At 32.5% G+C, this 27,522-nt stretch overlaps 3 protein-coding genes across 12 annotated transcripts; 2 read left to right on the forward strand and 1 right to left on the reverse strand.

The window, feature by feature from the left end:
* The first annotated feature begins 2,395 nt into the window (after nt 1-2,395).
* On the forward strand, nt 2,396-3,184 carry LOC108325914 (putative phytosulfokines 6). Its single transcript, XM_017559054.2, has 3 exons — nt 2,396-2,552; nt 2,631-2,704; nt 2,979-3,184. The coding sequence occupies exons 1-3, from the start codon at nt 2,417-2,419 to the stop codon at nt 3,084-3,086; spliced, it is 318 nt and encodes a 105-aa protein (XP_017414543.1). The 5' UTR covers nt 2,396-2,416; the 3' UTR covers nt 3,087-3,184.
* Nucleotides 3,015-12,003, reverse strand: LOC108325913 (polyadenylation and cleavage factor homolog 4). 10 transcript variants are annotated; one of them, XR_008247528.1, is made up of 11 exons: nt 11,172-12,003; nt 9,545-9,646; nt 9,102-9,356; nt 8,474-8,605; nt 7,945-8,403; nt 6,824-7,195; nt 5,459-6,643; nt 5,107-5,161; nt 4,485-4,540; nt 3,907-3,989; nt 3,015-3,191 (listed from the first exon to the last, which is right to left on the reverse strand). XR_008247528.1 is itself a non-coding variant. In XM_052874072.1 (10 exons), exons 1-9 carry the CDS (start codon nt 11,565-11,567, stop codon nt 5,150-5,152), a joined length of 2,814 nt encoding a protein of 937 aa, XP_052730032.1. In that variant the 5' UTR covers nt 11,568-12,003; the 3' UTR covers nt 4,617-4,978; nt 5,107-5,149. The 10 variants fall into 10 exon arrangements, 6 of the variants coding, with proteins under 6 accessions (XP_052730032.1, XP_017414542.1, XP_017414539.1 ...); XR_008247530.1 differs by having other exon boundaries at nt 4,485-4,582; XR_001831912.2 differs by lacking the exon at nt 3,907-3,989.
* Nucleotides 12,004-24,763: 12,760 nt separating this feature from the next.
* On the forward strand, nt 24,764-27,522 carry LOC108325079 (ribosome production factor 2 homolog). Its single transcript, XM_017558081.2, has 6 exons — nt 24,764-24,941; nt 25,034-25,237; nt 26,294-26,539; nt 26,624-26,866; nt 26,957-27,022; nt 27,175-27,522. The coding sequence occupies exons 1-6, from the start codon at nt 24,873-24,875 to the stop codon at nt 27,292-27,294; spliced, it is 948 nt and encodes a 315-aa protein (XP_017413570.1). The 5' UTR covers nt 24,764-24,872; the 3' UTR covers nt 27,295-27,522.

Genomic DNA, 27,522 nt, shown 5'->3' on the forward strand with positions numbered 1-27,522 from the left:
CATAAACTGAAAGTTTTAATCATTATCAATACTAGTTTTACTTAAAACATTATTGTAAATATATTACTTTTAAAATAATTTAAATTTTGACAATCAGTCGAATTTGTGGACCAATTTAAATTAGGGTGGTGAATTCAACTCATGGAATGAATAATTGCAAAAGAGATATGGTTGGAATTTTCTCTTTTATATTTTCTCTTTTATAACTTGTAAGTGAATTCCGCTAAGAAGTGAGATCTTTAAATAAAGAGTTGAAAAAGGTGATTTAATTAATCAATGTAATTTCTTCCAATCACATAAAATGTTAGAAAGAGTATGTGAGAAATTATTCTGCTGGTTTGCATAACTTTCATTTGAAGTATAAGAATTAATCCTTTTGCAAACATGTTTTTTATGAAATGTGCATTGCACATGATGATTCATGTTATTCAATAGATATGAAAAGTAAAGTTTAGAGTGGTTTTATGAGCAGATAAGAATATAACTTTAACACTCTCACTAATTCAACGATTCATCAGTGATCCAACATTTCTACTCAGTTTTTTTAACTTTGTCCTTTTCTTACTGCTTCTAGTTTCATCACAAATCTTCACGTCATTGGGTAGAGCCTGTCTGCTCAAGACTTGGTTGGTATACAACATAATAATGTAATGTATGTCGACCATGACAAGGATTCCTTACAGAAAAAAATAAATCATATATTTTGTATAACACTATTATAATTTACAAGTGTGAAAAGTTTATTATGAGTTTAACTAAAGTAAGTTAACTCATTTTCATTCACTTTTTTATGAATTAAAAGTTTTGTAATCTAACTTATTTAAGGAAATAGATTCATTTAAACATATTTTCTTTTTCCAAGTTTTTTCAAATATTTATTATGGTAGAATCAAATATTAAAGCAGACTAATTCAATTCGTGAGTTCATAGCAATACAACGAGGATATTTGTCTATTTCACTAAACACTAACCAAAGTTAAGAAATAGTATTATAAAGATAGTAATTAAATATTGAAATATTAATTTATATAATTAGATCAAACAAATAAATTATACATTTAAATAATCAAACTGTACTTTAGTTTTAAAAAAAAACTAAAATGTTAATCTACATAATTAAAATTAATAAATAATTATAAAAAATATTAATAATGAATTATTAATTCAATTCAAATTTGGTTAACTCAACTTAAATGAATCAAATTTAATTTAATCAACGTTTAAAATATTTATAGTTTTATAATTCAATCGGACTTTAACCATTATCAGTCTAACTAACTCATATATTTAACTTAACAACTTAACACCACCGTCACTACAAAAATAACAGATTATACAAGAGGTTTTTTTCTACGTTTCCAGTGGCTTTTTTTTATTACCAACAGCAAAAAGAAGATGAAAAACAATTGATGAAGATGCGACGTAGAACTATGAAATATTAACATACTTATCGACGATTTGATAAACAAACCGTGTATTAAAAATTAATGTTAGCTTTAGTTTAGCTTAGAATTGCCAAAAAAAATCTAAAAGAAAAACAATAGAAAGATAATAAAAAATATATTTGCGATTTCTATATAAAATGACTAAAAATTATTTGAAGTTTATAAAACCGTCAGAAAAAAAATCCTGATAAAATATGTTATTTCTGTAGTGCAGTGATATATGCGTAAGAAAGGAAAACAAGTTAATGTTGTGTGACAAATTTCAAAATGTAAATAAGAAAATTACGGAGCAACCCATAAATTTATATGGTTGAAAATGGTATGATTATTTTTTCTATGGAATTGGCTCATAATTAATTATTATTGAGACGGTTTGCAATATTGAGTTTAGAGAAAAATTACTTTTAAGTAACAAAGACGTGTTTATGAGAATTAAAATTAAGGTAATAAAGAATGGATAATTCTCAACAAAAAGTTTATAAAGAAACTTTAGGAAAAGGAATATTAAATTAAAAAAAAAAAGGTGAATGAAAAGGGAAACAGCTGTCGGCACAGGAAGATGAGAGATTGATGGTGTATGAAGATGGAAAATAAATACGTATTGGTGATGTCATCCTCTAAAAGATGGTAAATAGTATTTAAAAGATGAGAAGGAAGTGATTGTTGAGTTTAATTGGTTTTGTTTTGTAGCTGGATTTTGGACCACAATGAAAATGACAATCCTTGTTCTGCTGTGTGTTCATGCTGTACACCGAAATGATGCGATGCTGTTATCACATGAAGAATGAAGAGACTACTAACGTTGGTGCCATTGATGGTTTTGAGTTAAAGACAAAGATGGTAAATGGGTAGGGTCCCATGAAGCTGCTTCTATTTTCTGGACTATTAGGGGGGTTCACCACGTGACTCAACCCCTTCTACACCTCTTCTTTCACTTATTTATTTATTCCTTCTTCCACCTACTTTCAACCATGCTTTCATCTCTGTTGCTCTCTCTCTCTCTCTCCCTTAATATTCAACCAATGAAGCAACACCTTGCTTTTCTTTTCTTTCTTCTCCTTCTTTCCTCCTTCCTAGTTTCTCCCCGTCTCCTTCAACCACCCAAAGGTAAATCACATCACATCCTATATTATATTCTATATTAATTATATATTATATCTTTCTTCACCTCAGAACTTCATATAGGTGAGAAGGAAGTGCAGCTCAATCATAAATCTGTTTCTCGGTCGTCCTTTCAGCTAAATGACAATATGGAACAAGTAAGAATACGTCTCATGTTTAATCTATCTCCATCTCCATTTGCATGTTGCTTTCTCATACACAGTTTAAAACTAAAATGAACTTGTTTAAAATATTTTCTGTTTATATTTCTATTCTCACTTTTAAATGTAACAATGTATTGTTTTCTTTTAACAAAAACTAGTGAAAACAATTATGTCTTCTGTTTTCACTTTCTGTTCACTGTTTTGTACAGAGTTTTTAAAGAGATTGAAAACAGGAAATGTTTCTCTGATTGGATGTTATTTCATACAGTTAATGGGTTCGGAGGAGTGCTTTGAGAATGATGAAGGGTGCAATAGCAGAAGGATGATGGTGGAGGCGCACTTGGATTACATCTACACGCAACGCCACAAGCCTTGAATTAATTGGACTTGAACTTTGGTTCAAAGGCAGAGTATTAAGTACGAGTCCCTAATATAAAACCAATAAAACCGTCTTCTGTTTTTTCCGGGATTCAAGTTGTGCCTGTGATTGAAAATTAAAAAGAAATAATTAATTACATTAGCTAAGGATAGATGGTGAGTCATCACATAATTTTTCGGGATATACTTTTTCCATGGTGTATATGTTTATTCACAAATCATAAGTCTAATATTATTTATATAATTATTCCTACATAACTGTTACTGGACAGGACCACCTTGGTAACATTGCCCAAACAAATGCCTTTTAGTCTTTGAATCACTTTGTGTAATTTTAATTTCTCAGTAGCCTCTCAGTTGCAAGTCTGCATACTAAGTTTCTCAAATTTAGTAATTATGCAATTTACGTCTCTTGCACACAGTACATTAGCATTTTTTTTTTATTCCATGTTAGACATCACTACAAAATGTTGACATCTTAAATTTTCATTAATCACGTGTCACCACATAAAAAGTCTAAAAACAAGAAAGAAAATACAAGTAAACTGATATTGTAAAATTAGTTCAAAATGGAAAAGTTAAAATTGTTAAGAATTAAAATTGCACAAGTAGGATACTCAGATACCGAAAATACAATTAATATAAAGTATTTTCGATGTCAGCACTCTCGTGACCATGAGTGAATCGAATTCAGTGACAAGTCTATTTACTCGTGTTGTTTTTATAAAATGATTTGCAATAGCCCTTGATGTAACTTGTCACGAAATTAGAACACTAAACTTTTTCTTCCTTTTAAGGAAGGTATACAATTAGGATACCTTATCCCTCCAGAAGCCCAAATTATAATTGTTGGACCTAAGGGAGTTTAGTTGCCGTGACCGATAACCAGTTGATGTTCCATCTGACAGAAGCACCACTAGTCCAATGTTAAGGGGAACAGTTGAAATATGCAGCCGATAGGTTCGAAAAATAACATAAAGTACCAATAAGGTATCAGTTAATGAATGTATTTATGACACGACATAGTTGATGTAGTTTCATTAACTGATAAATAACAAGATTGGCACCTGGATGACCAATGAATCCTCTCCAACAAACATTTTGATGTGTCATTGAATGTTTTCACAAAGAAACACATCAGCTCACATGCCAGTCGATCACAATTAGAAAGTGTGCAGAAAGTAATGCGAAAAAAGAAAACTTAATATCAACTCTTGAGCAACAAGGAACAGGTAGAAATTTGACAGTGACAAAAATAAATGACAAGAAAAGCAAAACGCAGACTAAAATGCGTTGCAGAAATTTCTTGCACAAAAACGTACAGATGTTGTGCGAATATCATTCATTAAGTACATAATTCACCAACTAAATGCTAGGGGTGAAAAGGCGTATTTACCTAGCAGAATAAACAATAAAGGCTCCGCATCTGAATAGGAAATGTACATCTTTCATCTTTATTCAAAGCCAAAAAAAATGAAAAACTCAGTCAGTACTCTGCAAGAAAAATACAAATCAACATTCGCTATTGTTCATAGAAATGAAATTTATAACATTAGGAAAGCAATGTCCCGGTAGAAAGTAACACTGCAATTCCGAAACCCCTTGCGAAGGACAGTGTGCAAGGAAAACACATAAAAGGTAATCAGAATAGTTAGAATTCATATGATACAGAGAATGCCATCCAACATTTGGGATAACTACAACGACCACAGTGCTTTGCCCCATATTACAACCAGATGTTGTTTAAAAGGCAAAAACCCACTTCAATAACCAAAATGAAGTAATGCAACCAACCACATCAATGAGCAAAAGTTGAGGTGGAAAAGCTAACGCACTTTACATACTCTGAACACTAAGGAATATCCTCTTCCTTCCTGAGTGCAAAAGAAACTAAAGAAAACAAAAGAAAAATGAAGTGCACAAAATTCGTTTGACAACTCTTGAAACCAATTAGAAAACAATTTAGCATTAAAAGCCATAAGATTTGATTAATTCAAAGTAAACCTTAGTTCCCTCACCTACAAAGTTCTTGTTACAACAGAGCTCCAATGTTAACTTGATTTAATCCTGTCCCTGCAAAATGTAACAGGTCCAGACATTATCAGCAATAAAAGTCCTTCGATTTGAAGTAAGCAAATAGTGGGGGAAAACAAAATAACAAAACAGGTTTTTTAAACTTGAGAAACAGAGAGCCTAGGGCAATCATTTGACATTGTCTAGTTAACTTTCAATGCTCAACTGCCACTGATATACAAGAGCATAGAAACCAAAAATTTAAGCAGACACCCTCTTTCAAATAGGAAAGGTGTGTTACATTGAACTTAAACAAAACCTCGTTTGTGTCCACGAATATCAAGTAATAAGTCTTACCATCTCATGGACACTTGAAATCAAGTTATCTGATAAGCAATTTGCATGAATGATGGGACCCCTTCCAGTACTCATATCTCCAGTTCCCATCTCACTGTTGCTATTAGAGTTAGCAAAGTAAACAGCTCCTTTGAACATCCATTCCCCACTTTCCTCACAGTAAAAATCTTCAAATAGCTCACCGCACAACACACACAAGCATTGGTTTTCATCTGCTACAACCATAGCATCCTCTTGACTTCTGTCTGCTTCATTGCCATAAGTATCTACAGAATCAGCATCATTCTCTGATACATATTCAGCCTTGCCAACAATCCAGTCACTTGACTTAAGATACCATCTCACTGCCTTAGTTAAACCATTCTCTTCTCTATCCCTTGTGGCATGCCACTCCAAGTGTCTATTGAACTGTTTTTGGAATCTAAGTCTAAAGCCACAAATGCTGCAATGATGTGGAAGATCATCAAATAATCCACTAATTACAGATGAATGGAATTCTCGTAATACATCATGCTTAAACTCAAAGCCAATGAGATTTACTACTCCTGGACTGGTTGATTCAGACAAGGATATGGGCGTTCTTGCAGTGTCATCAACCTCATCTTTGATTGAAGGGACTGGTACAGCTGCAGAACCAGAAATTGAGGCCACAGGCAAAGAGTTACCGGTGGTAATGCTATCGCTTTCTTCTTCCAGTCGAGTCAGCAACTCAGAGGGCTCCTTAGATGTTGATTCTGTTTCTGCAGATATCAAGCCTTTTGCAACTAAAGAGCTTAAAAGGTTGGCAATTGGATTCAAGTTATGATTGGTATCACTTGTCTGGGCAGAGGCACTGCTGACATTAGAGGCAGTAGATGGTAGAGTAGATAACCTAGGTGGTTGTCCAGCCTTTCTTTGAGGCATTTTTGAGAGAGCAGATGAATTATCACCAGAAGGACCTAATGAAGATGGTAATGCACTTGTGGACAATGAAGAAATTAATGTGGCAGGGGAAGGACCACCTGTTCGTGAAGGCCGAACACCTAATCGAGTTGGAAGATTCCCTGTACTCATGCTACTTTTAGTTTCTCTGACTAAAGGAACCTTGGACACAGGTGGCTTCTCAGTCTTAACAGTAACCTCAAGAGAAGTGCCCAATTGCTGCTGCTGATGCCTTGCCTGAAAAGTCATTGAAGAGAATGGACCCTGCAAATTTTTCAGTTGTGATCTTTGTAAGTGACCATCCTGAATATTAGGGGGAAGAGCAGTTGAAGAATCTTTAATATAGGGGCTCTGAAGACCTCCCAGAAATCCAGATGCCTTATATGTCTGGGGAAGGTCTTGCTCAGCCAAATTTTGCACAGGATGAGAATAGTGCACACTTACTGGTGGTGATGGAGACCTCCGCTGCAAAGGTGACTGCCCTGAAGGGTTTTCAGCTCCCAAAGAATGAAAGGGTCCTGCAATTCCTGGCAATCCTATGGTTGCACTTGAAAGGAATGGCCGACTCCCCATTCTGGCAGTAGAGGCATTTGTATTGGACGGTATGGCACCAAGTGCGGACACAAATCTGCTGGAGTGACCAGCTTTTCGATTCAACTCATTAATAGAATGCTGCTCCTGCAATTGCCATGATAGTGATGAATGATGTTGAGATGCAGGAAATTGTTTCTTTTCATTGGCTTGAGATTCAATAACTATTTCTCTATCAGCATTTACCACAAAAGGATTTTTGACTTGGATGCGATCTTCAACTTCCTGCACACAATATATATATACACAACAATTAATGTGCATAGCTACATAATTTAACAATGCAAAATGACCAGGAAAAAACCAGGATTATTGTATTAACTGGTCAGTAATTGAAGGATCTGTGTTTCTAGGGATTTGGAGTTTAACTGACAATAATTAGAAAATTAGGATCAGGTTATTTGGGTCCCAGAGTCCTGGATATGTGATTCCAATTCTAGGAACAACTTCATTTATTTTTCTTCTTTTTATTAAATTTTAAGAGTCCTATAAGCTTGGGTTGTGTATCAACTAGTGTCCTAGCCACCTGCAGTTAGCATATTATTTCATCCTAAAACAGAACTTTATGAAGAATTTCTCAACCAAATATTGGTTTCCAATACCATCCCTATAGATCTAACTCAAATCAGCTTGAGGTGAGTGACAGTTGTCTCCCAATATATACTTTTTCAGGCTTTATCACTGGTCAGAATAAGAATTGGGTTTTTCCTAGTATGACCCCTAATGCCCACCACTACTGGACTTGGTGCATAGATAATATGGTAAGTAATCCTAATTTTTTAATGAATCCAGGATAGACTCTAATAACATTTTAGAAAATAGAGTTGAGCCTACTCAATAAGCTTGTGAGATGCAGATTGTTCCTCATTTATACTCTCTTCAGGCTTTATCTCTAACCAACGTAGGACTTGGCCTTTTCTGAACATATTTTGCATCATTTTTATATCCAAATCACCAACTACTACCAAGCTTACCAAATTCTCATCATCAGCAGTCCAAGTATCTTTGCTCAAGCTGCTAACAATAGATGTACCGTGACCAGTCAAGCCAGAGTTCATCTCATCCCATGTGTACTCCTCTTCCTCGGAATTTTTCCAGCTATTTGAGATCACACTGCTCTGTGTGCTAGTTATATTATGTGCCGGTTGATGATGTGCATCCAAAACCATGGACTTTGATGCTTCAGTACTTGAAAAACTATACTTGTTACTCAAACCATTTCTTTGCCCAGGCATGGTCCCTGCAACAACACCAGATTTGTTGTACCAACCTTTGTCATGTCCTGACTCGGTCACCCTACCACCAGGTCGGCTGATACCCAAGCCTAAATTCCTTGAAATATTGGAACCAAGTTCATTGCTCCCATAGGATGCACCAGTGCTCTTTTCTGGAACAGAATCATTGAATGCATCTCTTCGAGCACGATGATCATTCTGCAACGTAGATTATCACATTAAATCATGACAACTGACAGTGAATGGAATAAGGGGAAAGAAACTTTACTTCACGTGAATGGACGCTAACAGTAACATTATGATCCACCCATGATCGTAAAACACCTAAAGTTCTACCAGGCATCTCTTGGTCATCATTTGAGTTTGAAATTGCTCCAGTCATATCATCAACTCCTTTAGTCTTCAAGACAGAAAAAGTATATGCCAAAAGAATTAAGCACTAGAGATGTGAAAAAAGAAAGGATATGGCAACTTAAAGTAACATGTAAAATGTCTTTTGCTATAACAGTTAAATTATCAGCTCTGCAAGGCAATCATTGTATGGATAATATCTATAGAACAGTGACAGTTAGCTCTAACAAACCCATCCCAACCAGGGCAAAGAGTTTAATGTTTCCAAGTTAATGCATCCAAGCTAGAGTTGGTTGACTAGATCTATAAAGTGGAGTTGTCTACGATATCTCACAAGACATATTGTCAATCAAAAAAGTGTTAATGATAAAAAGAGTTAGTGTTTCAATTAATCCATACAATATATCCAAATCCATTTTCACCATGGAATGAATTCATAATCCAATTCATCACAACATAAATTCTGTATTTTATATATTGACCTATAACCAAATCAATGTTCTAAAACTTTAAAGGATAAATGGAGGTGCAATCATTTCACCCACCCTGCTGGACTGCTGTAGACGTTGTCTTTCTAAATACTTGGGATTAACATGAATACTATGAGGTGGACGTTGTGACTGTGAATCACTCCTGAGAGTAGAAGAAGCAGATGAGCCATTGACTGCAGAAGTGAAGCCCAGTTCTTTCTCAATAATCTGAAGGGTCTGAGGAGGAAAGACTCCTTTCCAAGTTCCAAAAAGATGCCTCATACTTTGATGGACAGAAGGATCAACCTGTCTGTATGCTTTGCAGAATACCTAATATGTAAAGGAGTAATTAGAAACTATCAACATAAAAATAGACACCTAAAATCACAAATACATGCAGCACTTGAGTACTTGCATGACATAACTACTTAACGTATTTATAGACAATTACAAGATGATGATTACAAGAGAGGAAAAACGAAATCAACAATGAGCTAAAAGAAGAATAAATGTCTGACCTCAGGTAGCCTGGCAGCGAAGTATTTTATATAATCCCGCCCAATATTCTTAACAATACTGTCTAAGAGATAAAGTGATGGCAGCTTTTGATCACTAGGAACCTGGAAATTCATTAACACAACTTGTAAAAGAAGGACCTCTTTTAGTATTACAAAAAGATTAATGACCAAAGAACAAGAAAAGACAGCCTGCGTGTGTAAAGTAACAGAAACCAATAATATACTGCTCGCACTTGGAAAATACCAGTAAATAAAATGAAAATTCAGAAATAGTATATCAACAGCAATTGGATCTAAAATTACATAGAAGTTTCACTAAAATGTCACGACTGTTCAAAATTGTTAGTTATTTCATTCCTTAGTTCTAGTTGCCTCTAACAGTCAAGGTCTCATAGTAGGGAGACAACTAACAAAAGTAAACAAACAGAAAAAACAGTATAAATTTTTATTGGTCATTTTGATCATATGTTGCCCTTCATGGAACAAGTGCAACAGATAACAAAAGTCTTAACAATGTACAAGATGTATTAGAGCGGTCTTTGGAAACTCAGGAAATATGAAACGTCTTAGCCACAATCTCCATTCCTATAAAAAGAATATGATTCAACCTTTAGATCAAAATAAATACCAATGGTTCCTTCCACTATTTGATTCAAATCGATTTTAGAGGGATACATCTCTGTTATCATAAATTACATGCTACATGTAACTCCCTCAATCAAAGCAAATCTACAAGTAGAAAAATGAAATGATAAAATTACAATGTCTTTGTACAACTAGGCTATACAAATTCTGTCTAAAATATAACCCCTCCTCCCCCACACCTAAAAAGAAACAACCAGAGAGGTAATGCATTGGCTCCTGATCTACAAAGTGACAAAATACTGTAAAAGTACAATGTATATTACAAATATTGGAAATGGAGACAGGGAGCTGGAGAGAGAGAACATTTATGAGATTGGCAACAGTGAAATGGTAATGTTTTTCCTCACATAATGTGTTCACTTAAATTATTTTAAAGATTCATCTCCCCTTGTGCATACTTAGTTAAGAAAATACCAGGTCAAGTGTGGTGTACCACTCTCTAGTGATGCTGCTTGTCTGTTGCAAATGATTACCAAACCGCCATAATCTTGCAGATTGAAGAATGATAGCCTTTTCAAGTTTATTTTTATTTAGATTGCAGAGCTTTATATACGCCAAGCGTTGAGTGGACCAATGAAATGAAATTGGAAAATTATAATAAAGCCCATATCTCCATACATGTTTTTCTCTTCCCATGGCAACTGCAACTCTTTCCCCAATCACCAGACAACTTCTACAACAGTAACAACACTAAAGAACCACATTCCATTAATAGCAAACATTACAATACTGTCACTTTCTCGGAAAGACACTGTATCACACCACAAAACATAAGAAATGACACAATTTATCATAATATCAGGATCCCGTTTTCCTTTTCTATTCCAAGTATGTTACAACAATTTTCTATCAGGATCACCAACATAATAAAAATTCCTTTCCTTTTCTATCCGTTCAATTCAATCAGCAATTGGCTACATATCCCTAACAAAACAACAATTGAACAGAGAAACAGCTGCACAGTACTATAAACTAAGTTCACCTCTAAAATGTTAGCACAAACAGTTGCTGCAATGGCCTTCTCCGCAGCTTGGTTCTCCCCTGCAATGATAGTCAAGTTGGTAATTATCGGTTTCGAGTTGAAAGTAAGTTCTGCAAGAGCTGCCTTATACTGAGTAACAAGCTCCTGAAATGGCAGTGGCTGGGGCTGATAACCGCCACCTCCAGCACCACCCCGGCGACCAAAATCATTGCTTTCAACGTCTCTTTCGGTTGTTCTAAACCTTGCAGACGGTAACGTCGAAACCCCAGAAATCACTTGTAGCTGAGGAAACTGTCTCGCACCAGAATTCGGAGCCCGGTCCAGCTCTTCCATCAATCTGGGCTTCTTCGGTCCAGGCTCTCGCGATCTATCGAACGGTCTACGCGAGTTCTCCATGCCAGCCAAATCAAACGCCCAAAAACTAAACAAAAATAAACTCCCAATCCGAACCCTAACTTACATACAATTGGGCGACAAAGAAGTATAAACTAGATTACAAGATGAAAATAGCTTCGCTGTTATTGTATTATTTACATCAAATCAGAACAATTGAAATAAGCAGGAAATACTATAAAACTGAAACAAAAACAAAAACAATTCTAAATTGTACAACGATAATAGAAATAAAACCCTAATTTCAGTTCGTACAATAAGAAGAAGAAGAGGAGGAGGGTAGAACAGAGAGGGTTGAGGAGCCTTGAAAATTTGTTCTTGTGTGCGTAAAGAGGAAAAGAAGGGTTGGAATTCGATAGGGAAGAGATGAAATAACAGTGCAAGAGTAAAGCTGGTTTTTCAGACAAGGCCTCGTCTCATGTTTTTCAAGGAGGAGACTATTTTAAATGGATGGATTTCCTTAAGGTTTAAATGATTAAGGAATTTTCGGTTAGTATTCGGTTTTAAAAATGAAGACATTGAGTTTTTATGTTATAAAAAGTGTATAAATAAGGTCACGTTCGTTAAGTTTAAGGTTTTTTTTTGTTCAATTTTTTGTTTTGATGATTTGTTGAACTTATTCTTCATTTTTTAAAACTGGGTACTAAACAGAAATTCACCTCTTAATATGAGGACGAAACAAGTATTTAAGTCTTTCTTTAATAAACTTTGCTTGTGTCCATAGTTTGACTCCAAAATCTGTTTTTTTATTTATTTTATGTTTGATGGGGACACTTATCAATAGGTACGTGAGTGAAACCATCTTCCAAATATGGTGAAAAATGGTGGGAGTTTTGAGCTTTAACTACATGAGACATTGTGCGTGATGGAAGAAAATATCAACAAGAGCAACCAGATTGCTACTAATTTTAAAATTCTTTTAACTTTACTTATTTGTAAATTTTAAAATTGTTTGAGATATTTTTCTTCAAAAAGAAATCTTGGGATAGAAGTAGATACAAAACTAAAATATACTAGCATGTGTTTACTTGTTAAATCTATATCCAGATAAGATTACCAAGGTGGCATATATCATGATTTTCTTTCTAAAATATACGTTAACACGCTGGATGAAAATGATTGCATCTATGTATTTTTTAAGTATAAAAACCTAACAAGATCAAAATTTAAGATAGAAATAAAAAATAAAATCTTGTTATAGTTTAAAGACCAAAAACATCGTTAACTCTAAAAGTTATGTTAGTTAAATATGACTTTACTAAGTTATATTATAGTTCTACAACTTTTCTTAGAAAATTATCCATGAAAAAAGTCATTCTTATCGATTACGACATTAGTTAATATATAACTATCATGTACTTAGCAAAAACGTAAACATAAAAGACGTTTTTTGTGATTTTTTTTTCATATATAATAAGTATTGTAAATGATGATGAAAACACAAATGAAGTGGACTTTCTCATGCATATATATTTTACTATCTTTAAAAACATATCCAAAATGTGTTTGTAAGTTTTCAAAATACAACACGAACTCCATAGATTTTTCGAAGAACTAAGAACTAGCAAGACAAACTCTTAAAATAATAAATAACTTAAGATAAAAGAGAACAAAGAAAAATAGAGAATATGTGTGAAATTGTGTGTGATTTAGAGGAGAGAGAAGTTATCTATTTATAGGTGAAAAAAAGGAATTATAGACCACACGACTCACGAAAAGAAAAGAAGACTACATTATTTCCATGAGTAATCGCATACCTCATATGGACCAAGGAAGGAATAGGGTGAAACAAAAGGAATCACAACGACATAAATGAATTTCAATTTAGAAACACCAATAGCTTCTACAAAATCTTATTGGATTATTTTTTGCTAAATAAGAGTAAAAATATCTCTAAATGAGGTTTTCTTCCTTTGTCTTTTACTTCTCCTCAATTCCTCACACATGACATCATTATTAGTATATATAAGTTTCAATGTCTCACTGACCTTTAAAGAAAAAATATGTTCAAAGAACTCAACATTTTTTGTCTCCATTGTGGTATTATTTTCTATTACAACACTTTTAAGCAAAAAACCTATAAGGAGCACTATGTTTTGCATGGCCTAAAAACATACAATCAGGAGTTTTAGAACATATTTTATTTTCTTAGGATCAGATAACATTATCTTATAAGAGCAAAAAACCTATAAGTAGCACTATGTTTTGATGGCCTAAAAACATACAATCAGAAGTTTTAGAACATATTTTATTTTCTTAGGATCAGATAACATTATCTTATCAAGCCACCCTCACACTATTAGGTATTTAAGATTATGGAGTTTTACCAATTTTCTTATGTGATATCCTATTTTCTTTTTTTTATCGGTTAATGTTAGTTGTTAGTATTTTGTTAGTGGTATCCTATTTTCACTAGTGGAAAAAGAAATTTCCATGACGGCTTATTATGACAAGTGAAATTCACTTGTCATAATACATTGACCGATGACAATTTCGTAATAAAACTAAGAGATATTATGACGTACTTTAGGAAATTTGTCATAATAGGTGTAGTTGTGACAGTGTTAGTATTAGACTAGTTCTAGGTAGGGAAGTATAGTTAAGCTTTGTGTTTAAAGTCTGTTAGATTGATAGGATCTGAGATAGAACTCTGAGTTTCTTTTAGTGTTGGATCTTAATACATTGGGTATTTCTTCTATATGAGTTAGAGCATTGCAATATTGTTTTAACTGTTCTTTACAATATTGTTTTAACTCCATTATTTTATTTGTAGATCTTTAATGATTTATCTCCAATTGAAGCTCCAGAAGACATTAGAACCAGGTCGGCTTCTTTTATTTTAAGTGTTAGTAAATTGTAGAAACTTGACTACAATTTAGTAATGTAGGTAGGTTAGTGTAATATTTGGTTTTAATATATAGTTTAATGTACAAATTATTTATTAAATATTATTAGACAATTTAATGTTTGTTCATTTCAGACTATTGATTATAAATTGATTGGATGAGATGATAATACAGGAAATTGATTGGATCTCAAATGTAATAACGATTTTTTTTAAAACAAGTTTTTATGACGTATATGACAATGTGTGTCATAATAGGTTAATTCTGAAAAACATATATTATAACACCTAAAAATATCTACATCATAAAAGACCACATATTATGACAGGTAAATCTAGCTAAGTCATAATAAAATCGTCATATTATAACTGTTAAGTGAAAATCTGTCATAATAGACTAAACATATTATAACAGGGACAAAAAGTACGTCATAATATGTTGAATTTATTATAACGTACTTTTATGCTACGTCATAAAAAACGCAGGACCTATTATGACGACCAGAACTATGACGTCAGTATACCTATCATAATAGGTTATTTTTACTCGTTATAAAAAGTTATTTTTGCACTAGTGTTTACAAAAAATATGTTGTAAAAAGAGCTTATCCATTGGAAAAAATATGTTGTAAAAAGAGTTTATCCATAAATGTTATCAGATGCACTAGAACTTATAATCACTAATTCAAGGATTGCATTAATTCACATATAGAGAGCATGAATTCAAAGTAGGGATTGCTTTAATCCACGAGCATGCATTTGTGGACTTCATTGGTAGATTTAATCGAGGTGAAGGAAGACTTGGTAGAGAATCCTGACGTCCTTGACCACCATCAAAATGCATGAACCAAAGTAGTGTTGAAGGACATGAATGTGAAGTGAAAAAGAGAGTACATACATTAGCTTCCTACTTGCAAAGGAGAAGCAAGTGCTTGGTGTACACACTTAAGTCATCTTACAAAAATAATTTTCATATATGTAGGTTACAAACACATCTTGTATACACTATCCATCAAACCTCATATGTTTCTCATTTTCCTTACATTATCCTTCTTTTTTGCCTTTTGTTGTCTTCAAAGTTCATGGATAAATTCCAACGAATGAAAAATTGTATTTATCATACTGAATTTAGACATTTGTTGACATCTACAAATATCAACATCATCCATCTCTCAATCACAACATTAGTGGAGAGTTGAAAACCAAAAATTAATACCTTTCATCTGAAAAAAAATAATCATATTAATAAACATGATAATGCAACCATGTTTTCCAATTTACGAAAGACAAAAAAAAAAGTACATAAAAAACATATTATTGAATTATGAAACATCAATAAAAACCACTAGTAATTTATCTATTATAATATAAAAAAAGATACTATAAAATTTACCTTATTATCCCTCTTTACTTTGTTGACAAGTGTCCTAAAATTGTATTTTTAGTACATTACTAAATTAGTTTTTCTATTTATATTTATTTTTTTCCACATGTGCATAAAAGTTATTTACTCTTATATCCATTTGTATTTTTTTAAATTGATTTATCCTGAAATATATTTTCATACTATTTTTTTATTCTTAATTTTATACATTTAATAAATTATTAAAAAATAATTAATAATTATTAAATGAGTCTAACAACATAAATTATATATTATATATGAACATTGGACATAAGTAATTTATTATAATCTATTTATTATAATATAAGAAAATAAGATAATAGTAAATTTACCTTATTATCCATCTTTATTTTGTTGATAAATGTACTAAAAATTTATTTTTTGATACATTACTAAATTGGTTTTCATTTATATTTATTTTTGTGCCACCAATGCATAAAAGTTATATACTCTTTTATCCATTTGTTTTATATTTAAATTGATTTATCCTAAATATAGAAATATGTTTCTATACTTTTTTTTATTCTTAATATTTATATACAATTTTTTTTATTTTTAATATTTCTATACTATTTTTTTCATTCTTAATTTATTTTTAGAATTTTTAATTATTTGATAATTTAATAAATTATTATAAAATATTTATTAGATGAGTCTAACAACAAACACTAGACTAGCATTAGACAAAAATAGTTTATTATAATCTATTATTTATTATAATATAAGAAAATAAGATATTAAGAAATTTACCTTATTACCTATTTTTATTGTGTTGACAAGTATCTTGAAAGTTGATTGTTTTAGTGTATTACTAAATTGCTTTTTTATTTATATTTATTTTTCCACCACGTGTACAAAGAAGTTATTTGATTTTTTTTTCATTAATAACACATATTACGTTTTTAATTTCATATATAGCATAATGTTTGTTATATTTACATATATAACACATTTTTTAATAGGTTAAGAATTTGGTTTCTAGGAAACCGAATTTTTAATATCTTTAGAAATGTTTTTATAAAAATTAAAATTCGAAACTCGTTTGTCAAGAAAGCGAATTTTGTGAATGGTTTGGGGTTTTAAATTAGAAAAATTTACTTTTACTTTTACTCAAGATAATCGATTATTATTTTTTGAAAACTCCATAACAAACACAAATAGTCGATTATCACTTATGATAATAGATTATATTTGGCAGTTGGGAGTTGTCTTTTCATTTTCTGAACCTTGGGTTATAAATAGTGTTTTCCTCAGCTCCTAGGAAGAAAACTTTTCATTTTGAGAGTATTAGAGCTTTGTGCCTAAGGGAAGCTCTCTGAGAGTGAAAAGGAACCTATGTCATTTGAGAATACAGTTTTTCTGAGGAAGTTCTCAAGTGATAGTATGCTCTTTTCAAGTCTTATGAATAGGAGAAGCTCGCGTTTAGTGTGTCTAAGGTCGGAGCGGTTCTCTTCAAGTTGGTTGAGTAGTTTACTTCAGGTTCGTTTTTCGAAGGAAGGTTATTCATTTGTCGAAGGAAGGTGTTTTCTACTCTTTGATTATTTCATTATCTTGTAATTTGTACAACTATATTTTTAGTGAAGAAGGTTAATCACTATTCATAGTGATTAACGACTGGACGTAGAATCTTTTGATTCGAACCAAGATAAAAATTTTTATGTTGATTTTCTTGAACCCTACACTCTCTACACTTTTAGCATACTAACTGTTTGATAAAAGTTCTCTAAGAAAATCAAGATTTTTAAACGGGTTATTTTATCTTGTTTATTGATCGCTACACGCTTAACGCTCTTTGATCGCTTTTACTACTCCGCTGTGCAACTCGCTAGTACCAACAATTGGTATCAGAGCTTGCTTTGATATTCTTTCAAAAATTTTGAAAATGGCTGGTCAAAATCAAGTTTACGTTGAATTTTACACTGGGGTGTTGGTATGTATTACTTCATTATTTATGTGTTAAAGTTTATTTACCGATGATTATTAATTTTGTTGTCACCGTGAACGCAGGGTAATTTGCAATACTAGTGCCCTAAATCTTACACATAACACAATTGACATAATTGAAAATGAAATTAAATAAAATAAATTACAATAATGGTGGCCTAAATCTTATTCCTTCTTTGGAATCCACATAACTCCAAGGTTTCATATCTTCCCATTCTTCGTCAGGTGTTGGTGGACGTATGTCTATGGTTTGGACAAACAATTCGATATATTTCCAAGTGTGAGGACGATACATAGATGGATCTATATGTTGAATTTTTTGCTATCGGTTGATCATTTGTGTGATGTCATTATCCGATTTGATTTGAAAAGTGCCATAGATAAGTTTGTTATTAACTACTCTCGTTGGACGAAGGTAGTCAACTTGAGTTACTATTTTGTGCCCCACAATGTATTCTTTTGGTTATTTTTTTTAGAAGGTCATTGAAGGTGTAATTGTGCGGGGTTAACATGGTCAGAGGCGTGTCTGATCTAAAGTATAAACCATAACCATACAGACTATCTGTGATGGTTGCCCTTTTTAGAGGTCCGCCATAATAAACTATTGTTGGTGAATACGGGATACAATTTGGGGTAGTGGAAGAAGACGATGAAGTTTGGTTAAGAAGAGAAAGTATTTCTTCAGTGGACCTTTTAACGGTTTTTCAAAAACCGATTAACGTTTTAATGATTTTCGAAACCCGATTAACGTTCTAACAGTTTTCAAAAACCGTTGAATCAATTGACGATTTTCAAAACTGTTTAACCATTTGGCACTTTTAAAAAATTGTTTAATCATCTAACGATTTTCAAAACTCGTTTAATGTTGTAATGGTTTTCGAAACCTAGTTTAATGCTCTAATGGTTTTCGAAACCCGGTTAATGAAGTAACGGTTCTGAGTTCTGGAACATGGATAATGATCTAATTGGTTTTTTAATGTGCATTTTCCAAGCAATCATCTTCTACCACAACTTCAAATGACAACTTCCGTCTATGCATGCATCTACGATAATTGTGACATTGTTCCTGATCCTAAAAGTGGTGTTTTGTTTACATTGGACACCAAAATCATGATTCGCATTCACAGAGGTTTTACGTTGTCCAGATTAATACAAATACTATTACAAAAGTCTAATAGAGATTTAACACATCCACCTCTAATCCTTCACTTTAGATTTTCAACTCAAATATTTGGGAGACATATCATCTTCACAACAACTCAGATTCAAGATGATGATGACTTGGAAGGTGCAATCGACATCATAGAGGCCAACACAATTTTAACATGCATACAAATTTGTTCCACCTATTCCATCTTTCGTACCGAATTTTGGAACACAATCTAACCAAGATGAACCACCCTCACCTACCCAACCCACACATCACTCTTGTGACCTACTCTTGTGACCTTAACAACACATATTTAGGGGAATAGCAAAATGACATACAATTATACATTGCACTATTAACCGGTCCATCCAGCTCACAACTTTTCCAATATCTCCCACATCAAAACACAAAACCCTTATCGCCTCTTACTTTACAAGAAAATGAAATATTAGGCTTATCTTAATCGTCATTAGATCCATTTAGTGAAGATGATGATGAAATGCTAAGCCAACACAATCATGATGAACAATAAAACTTAGATATCCCCTCCATAAGCCAACAACAACAACAACCTTTTACATTTATTTCATACAGCCCACCCCAACACTTTCAATCCTATGAAGAATTTCCCTCGCATCTACAACAATATCCTCATGCATATGATCACCATTCGGTTTTGCATGACACTTTCGACCATCAACCTAGAACATCGACTCAAGGAATGAGATTCCAAACCAAGGAATAAGTCATTGATGCTCTAAACACATTTCACATACAAAACCATTGTACATACAAAACGATACACTTTAACACAACAAGGTTGATGGTGCAATGTGTACATCAACATTGTCCATGGAACTGTCAAGCCATCCTTCGTACACAAGATCAAGTATGAGAAATAAGAAAAATTGATGGTGCCCACACATGTGCCTCGCAACTCATCACACAAAATCACAATAGGCTGGGATCACAAATCATTTCCCATCACATACGTGAGATGGTCGAATTTGACCCATTCACACCAATTACAATAATTAAATCTTCCATCAAGACCTCTATGGGGTACACTACATCCTACTAAAAGGCTTGATTGACTAAACAACATGTAATTGAACATGTGTATGGGAATTATGAAGAATCATTCAACAAATTGCCATGTGTACTGCAAGCCATGCAAACTTTTCTTCCCGACTTTGTGTACAAATTGAAAACACAACCAATAATTGATGGCCATGAGGCCCGCCAAAACCAACAATATTTCAAAAGACTTTTTTGGACCTTCAAACCTTGTGTTGATGGATTCCCATATTGCAAATCGTTGGTGCAAGTGAACGGAACATTCCTGTATGGAAGATATAGGGAGACTGTTCTAGTGGTTGTGGCACAAGATGAGAGAAATAACATACTCCATATTGCTTTTGCTATAGTTGAGGGTGAAATAGCAGACGCTTGGTTGTTTTTTCTAAAAAACCTCAGGAGACATGTCACACCACAACAAAACTTGTGCTTAATTTTAGATCGCCACAACTCCATTATTGCAACATTCAATAAACTGACCAGTGGATGGACAGAAGGACAATGTGCGCATGTGTATTGCATTCGACACATAGCACAAAATTTCACCTGAAGATTCAGGGATACAAGTTTGAAGAAGGACCTTGTCAACATGGGTAATTTCTTCATTTTTACAAATTTTAACCAATTAAATGTCGTCTTTATTATTCTTTGTTATCCGTAATCATTAATATTTTCTTAAATATTGTAGTATACGCAATGACTGAGCCGTGATGTAACTATTACTACAATATCATTAGGGAAAACAATCTTGAAGCAACAACTTAGATTGACCAAATTCCGAGACAACAATTCACACTTGCGTATGATGAAGGCAGAAGATGGGGTCACCTAACAACAAATCTAGTCGAAGCAATTAACTCAGTCCTGAAGAAGACAAGAAATTTATTAATCTCCTCCATAGTATTGACCACATACACAAGATGCAACACCTTTTTCACAGAAAGAAGGAAACATATAACTGCAATGATAAGTGTTGGTCATGTCTATTATGAAAATGCCACAAAGGTCCTACAGGATGTTGATTCAAAATCAAACACCCACAGGGTGGTTGAATTTGATAGAAATACAACAAGATTCAAAGTCGATGAGATGGTAAACTCAAGACAAATACGACCTACAGGAAAATTTGTTGTTAGATTGGATGAACGATGGTGTGATTTTGGCAATTTTCAAAAGACTCATGTACCGTGTTCACATGTCTTAGCAGCTTGCAAACATGTTTATCACGACTTTAACATTTACGTCAGTCCCTACTATAGGTTGGATGTCATCATGAAAGTGTATAACAATATGTTTGGGGAGCTACAACATGAAGAATATTGGCCATCATACCAAGACACAAAAAGTTTGCCTTATCCAATCACAAAAAGGAATGCAAAGAGACGTCCAAAATCATCCAAAATCAAGACTGAAATGGACATCACGGAACGAGCACATCCACAAAATTACTCATACTGTCAAACCCCAGGCCACACAAGAAATCATTGTCCTCACAATCCTGACATTAGAGGGTCCACATCTCATCATTAAATTCATTGAACTTTTATTTCAACTGTAATTCAATGAATAAAACTTATATTTGTCTTACAAAAAAAAATCCTTCTCCTTCTTCATTTTAATAAAATAAAAATTAAATAATAAATTACCTCTGAAATCGATTATCTGAATCACTACTAACAAAAGTCAAAATTCAGTTTCGTGATAACCAAATTCGAACCTACTTTTTTGTAAAATTCATTCAACACAAATTTATCGTAAAACGAATTACAATATACATTTTCACAAAAATATAGCAAAAAAAAACTTAGAAATCAATTTCCTGAAAACCGAATTCCAAAATACTTTTCATAAAAATTCTTAGAAAATAGTCAGAATTTGGTTTTTCAAAAACCAAATTCAAACCTACATTCATAAAAGAAATTCCAAATATAAGTGGAAATTCAGTTGGCTGGCTGGAAACCAAATTCTAATTTACTTTTCGTAAAAATCTTTAGAAAATAAAAGTCAGAAATCGATTTTTCGTAAATCGAATTCTAACCTTCCATTTATAGAAAAATTTAAAATATAAGTCAAAATTCGATTTTCCAGAAATTGAATTCTAACTTAAACTTTTATGAAAAACAATGCATAACAAAGTTAGAATTTGGTTTTTCGGAAACCAAATTCTGAACTAAGAAAAATCGTGTCATTTGTGTAAGTTTAAGGCATAGTATACTATGTTGATAATTTCAAATCTAACATGTGCTCTGTGAGACAAAAAAGTCGAAGTTATTGACTCTTTTATTCATTTATTTTATTTTTAAATTGATTTATCCTAAAAAATAGAAATAAGTTTTTGTACTATTTTTTTCATTATTAATATTTCTATATTATTTTTTCCATTTTTAATTTTATGTTTTTATAATTTCTAATTACTTTGTCATTTAATAAATTGTTAAAAAATATTTATTAGATAAGTCTAACAACATAAATTAGACAAACAATAAAAAAAATATGAAAAAAAGATACGAGGAAATTTATCTTATTACCCATTCTATTTTGTTTAACCGTGTTCTAAAAGTTGGTTTTTTAAGTATATTACTAAATTGATTTTTTATTTATATTTACTTTTGTGTCACGTGTGTAGAAGTTATTCACTCTTTTATTTAATGGTTTTATTATTAAATTGATTTATCCTAAAAATAGAAATATATTTCTATACTATTTTCTTTTTCATTCTTAATATTATGCTTTTATAATTTATAATCACTTGATCATTTAATAAATTATTAAAAAATATTTATTAGATGAATTTAACAATAAATTAGACTAACATTAGACAAAAATATTCTATTATAATATAAGAAAAGAAGATACTATAAAATTTATCTCATTATCCATCTTTATTTTGTTGACTTTCTAAGAATACATTGATTAGATAAGTAAAACAAAATATATTAGATGAGTTTGTCGATATATTAACTAGAGTATAACAATATACATTAAACAAGTTATTCTTATATTGATTAGACAATTTTAACATCATATATTAGACAAGTCTTTCCATACACGAGTTCATTAAACAAGTTTGTTTATTTACTGATTAGATGAATTTTGCAATATATATTATATGAGTTTGTTCATACACTAATTAGACTAGTGTAGTAAAAAACTTTAGACAAGTCTAGCAATATTCATTAGATGAGTGTGCCCGTATATTGATTAGAGGAGTCTAACAACACATATTAGATGAGTCTCACAGTACATTGATTAGACAAGTTTAACAATATACATTAGATGAGTTTGTTCATACATTGATTTGTATTTTTAGCTAATCTACTCTACCTATTATTTATATTTTTAGATCTACTATATTTTTGCACATAATTTATCCTTTGTATTTTTACAAAGTTTATTATTTATATTTTCACAAACATGTTGGCTTTCTAAATTTATAAATACTAAATTTATAAATAAATTTTCATATTGATTTATTAATAAATCAAATTATAAACTTAAAAATATTTCTTATTTCTTTTCTCAATTTTTAAATTTTTTAAATAAACACGTCATATACATAAGTTTAAAATTAGTTTTATACAAAAAAATTACTTATCTTTATCTAATATATATATATATATATATATATATATATATATATATATATAATACTTTCTAACAAAAAATAGAGTATTCCGCAATATTAATTAATATAACCATTTACTCCTCTAAAATAAGGGATACATAAGTATGAAATACAAAATTTAAAATTGTGATCAAATTAAATTAAAAATTAACTGCAATCATATATAAATAATAACATATGTTCAATCCACAGTCATTATACGAAAAGCTGTCGTATAAAAAAGGTTTAATCCTTTTCGACATCCCTATTTATGTACGAATGTCTTAATTGGGTCCTCGTTTTCTAAAGTGTATCAAAATGGTCCCTAATTTTGAAAATTGATATCAATTGAGTCCTTTCCGTTAAGTTGGCTGGACGGCGTTAAAAAAATTGATGAGTGGATGCTGAGATGACGAACGAACGCTCGTCCACCAGCGAACGAACGCTCGTCCACCAGAGAACGAACGCTCGTCCACCAGAGAACGAACGCTCGTCGTCCTCTTACTGCTGGACGACCGTTCGTTCCACACTGGACGACCGTTCGTTCGGTGGTCGACGAGCATTCGTTCGCTGGTGGACGAGCGTTCGTCCGCTGGTGGACGAGCGTTCGTTCGTCATCTCAGCATCCACTCATCAATTTTTTTAACGCCGTCTAGCCAACTTAACCGAAAGGACTCAATTGATATCAATTTTCAAAATTAGGGACTATTTTGATACACTTTAAAAAATGAGGACCCAATTGAGACATTCGTATATAAATAGGGATGTCGAAAAGAATTAAACCTATAAAAAAAGAGTAAAGAGTTTAACCTTACTTTTAGACGAACCTGTATTCAACAAGAAAAATGGAGAAAAATAAAAATAATATAATTGTTTTTAAATTATCGAAAAGTAAAAAATAAAAAGAAAATTAGAAAAAACATGTAAATCTTTAGCATTAATTATTTAAAAGTACTGTGATATAAAGAGTCTCATTTAAAATATAAAAAAAAAATAAAGTTACGTTATTTTTATAATTTAATCTTTATAACACTCCTACAAAAAATAAACTCCTAAAAAATATATATATAAATTTTTTAAAAATATTTGATAAATATGTTTATTAATCTCATGGAATTTAAAACAAATAGTAAAAAGTAAAAGATAAAAGAGGAGGAAAAGAAAATTGGGTGAGGGTTTAGTAGAAGAGAAATAAAATTGGAAGGCAAAAACCCTGGTCTTCTTCAAAACCCTAAAACGTGAAAGTGTTGTAGACAACAGCTGCATACTCTCTTTTTCTTGCGATGTTGGAAATTAAAACCGCCAAGACCCGCAAGGGCAAGCGGGAGCTCGAGAAGCGCGCCCCCAAGCTCGTAAGTATTCATCCCTTTTTCCTCTCTTTCCCTCTCTCTCTCCGTTTCTTTTCCCAGAAAATCTTACATTTTCCGGGAATATATTTTTGCAGGTGGAATCCGGGAAGAAAACGCTGATCTTGCATGGAACGAAGACCAGCGGCGTGCTGAACGCCGTGCTGGCGCAGATTTATCACCTCAAAAAGAACGATGCCGTCAAGTACAGCCGGAAGAACGAGAACGTAAAGCCCTTCGAGGCCGGTGGCGAGACTTCTCTTGAGTTTTTTTCTCTCAAAACCGATTGCAGCATATTTGTGGTAATTACCCTCCGTTCCGTTAGGATTAAGAATATGTAAATGACTTGGATTTTAGTTTTGTGGAGGATAGCCTTCATTAGTGAGATGATAGTGGCGTGTCTGAGTTTTTGTGTTATGGTAGTACATGGTTTTTTATTTATTTTTTCAGAAACAATTGTTGGAAAAAAATGTTTGTATGGGATAATAGTAATGGAGAGTCTGAATATGTTGCATGCTTGGTAATGCGGCTTCAGGTAGTATTTAGGGGTAGGGATTTCAAAATTTCAAATGAATTTTGAGTGGTAAGAATTTTGGTTCATAAGACCACGTGTATCCTCCACCGGAGGCAATTCTACACGAGCAGGATAAGACCCACTGTGTGTGATGAAACTGTCGCGCATATTTGACATGTATATCTAGGATTCGTTTAATTAGTCTAGTTGAAATCTTTCTTTTTTAAAATATTTTGTTTGAATAAGGCGATTTAGATTTCCAATTCTTCACATTTGTTCTGAATTTGTTGTGTTTTAATTTCTGATAATATTTGCATCTGTGAAATTATTGTTTAACAAAACAAATAAGTAAATATTATCGGTTTATAGAATTCAGAGAAGTGTAAATTGAGGAAAAAGAGGGTGCTCAAGATAGAGATATTGCATTAGTTTTGGGATAAGAGTGTTCTCATTGAGATCGTGTAAAGATGCAGATTTTCTTACTGGTTCTCGAGTTCAACAAAGTGTAGATCCACTAGGAAAGCAATGCAACACACTGTAGTTTCTGCATAAACTTGAGATTTGACGTAAAAATGCTTAGAATGCATGTATCCAACATTCAAACACTATAATTCTTTCATTTGAGATGTTGTTTGAATAGAATTGTCTTTCTGTTCATCTTGCTTCGAAAAATACCCTACCAAAATTTCTATCGTTTTAAAGATTCTTTCAATTTGATTTGCAAACAAGTTGATTTGATGTGTATGGGATTTAAGTTTACTTAAAAATTGATTTGTTATCTTTAAATTCTCTTTCAAAACACTCCATTAAGGTTTTTTTAATTTGTTGGTTGTATTTTTTGCAGTATGGATCTCACTCAAAGAAGCGGCCTGATAACCTTGTTATAGGGAGAACTTATGATCATCACATCTATGATTTAGTGGAGGTTGGCATTGAAAATTTTAAGCCCATGGAGTCTTTTAATTATGATAAGAAGTTGGCTCCTAAGGAAGGCTCAAAGCCTTTTATCGTATTTATTGGAGAAGGATTTGAGGCTGTGGACGAGCTAAAACATTTGAAGGAAGTTTTGCTTGATCTTCTTCGTGGTGAGGTGCGTTGCCATTGTTTTTTGTGGTCTTGCAGCATCACTTTTGCCTTTTTCTTTTTAACCAAAATGATGTGATGGATTCTGCAGGTTGTGGAAAATCTAAATCTTGCCGGAGTAGACCGGGCATATGTATGTGCCGCCCTTTCTCCAAATCGGGTGCTTTTTACACACTGTGCATTGCGGCTGAAAAAGTCTGGAACTGTTGTGCCAAGGATGGAATTGGTAGAAGTTGGCCCTTCCATGGATTTTGTTATTCGTAGGCATCGTCCTCCTAATGAAAGTTTGAGGAAGGAAGCAATGAAAACATCAAGGGAGAAGCCGAAGAAAAAGGTTGGCTACATGTCCTGATTTATTTGTTTTATCTGTAACTGTATTGAAACTGGGTACCTAAATTGTGTATTTTCTCTGTCACTCTCACAGGAGAAAAATGTTAAAAGGGATGAATTAAAGGGAAAGATCGGAAGTATTTATATTCCAGATCAGAAGGTAATATCGACTATTTTTGTTGCATCAACTGTTATAAATTAGCTCCTTTTGGAAAATTTTTGAACGTGGCCTTGTCATGTTACTTTTCATGCTGTCTATGCTGTCTTCTGAAAGATGTCTAACCAAACTGCAACAATTTGTGCTTGGCTTAGGTTGGAGAAACTGCTTTACCTTACAAAGCAAAAGGAGTCAAGAGGGAGCGCCGAGAAGCCAAGCGAAAAAATGACAAGGACGGAGAAAATGCTCCAAAACGGCAGAAGGAAGATTCTTAATACTTATAAATTACACCTGTTGTCCTTCCCTGGATCTGATTATAAAGTGATCAATTGTAGGTCATATTATATTAATCTGCATGTTTTTTAGGTGTCATGAATATTCATGATTCCCCCTGTACGGGGGATTTTGTCATCTTTTTATTCACTGTATTTTTCCCTTCATATTTTGCTTAATTGAAATGCTGCCCTTGATTATCAAGTTTTATGAAATCATGCGTTGGAGCT

This window comes from Vigna angularis, chromosome 3 (genome assembly GCF_016808095.1).
Source record: "Vigna angularis cultivar LongXiaoDou No.4 chromosome 3, ASM1680809v1, whole genome shotgun sequence".
In the NCBI taxonomy this organism is placed as follows: domain Eukaryota; kingdom Viridiplantae; phylum Streptophyta; class Magnoliopsida; order Fabales; family Fabaceae; genus Vigna; species Vigna angularis.

Excerpts from the sequence above, each read along its gene's own strand:
- LOC108325079 (XM_017558081.2), top strand. The coding sequence starts at position 24,873 with ATGTTGGAAATTAAAACCGCCAAGACCCGCAAGGGCAAGCGGGAGCTC. Across the intron at positions 25,238-26,293 it reads CCGATTGCAGCATATTTGTG|TATGGATCTCACTCAAAGAA; the intron begins GTAATTACCCTC and ends TATTTTTTGCAG. Across the intron at positions 27,023-27,174 it reads TTTATATTCCAGATCAGAAG|GTTGGAGAAACTGCTTTACC; the intron begins GTAATATCGACT and ends TGCTTGGCTTAG.
- LOC108325914 (XM_017559054.2), top strand. The coding sequence starts at position 2,417 with ATGCTTTCATCTCTGTTGCTCTCTCTCTCTCTCTCCCTTAATATTCAA. Across the intron at positions 2,553-2,630 it reads TCTCCTTCAACCACCCAAAG|GTGAGAAGGAAGTGCAGCTC; the intron begins GTAAATCACATC and ends AACTTCATATAG. Across the intron at positions 2,705-2,978 it reads TAAATGACAATATGGAACAA|TTAATGGGTTCGGAGGAGTG; the intron begins GTAAGAATACGT and ends TATTTCATACAG.
- LOC108325913 (XM_017559050.2), bottom strand. The coding sequence starts at position 11,567 with ATGGAGAACTCGCGTAGACCGTTCGATAGATCGCGAGAGCCTGGACCG. Across the intron at positions 9,647-11,171 it reads TTTGTGCTAACATTTTAGAG|GTTCCTAGTGATCAAAAGCT; the intron begins GTGAACTTAGTT and ends ATGAATTTCCAG. Across the intron at positions 6,644-6,823 it reads GGAGGTCTCCATCACCACCA|GGTCCATTCTCTTCAATGAC; the intron begins GTAAGTGTGCAC and ends AAAAATTTGCAG.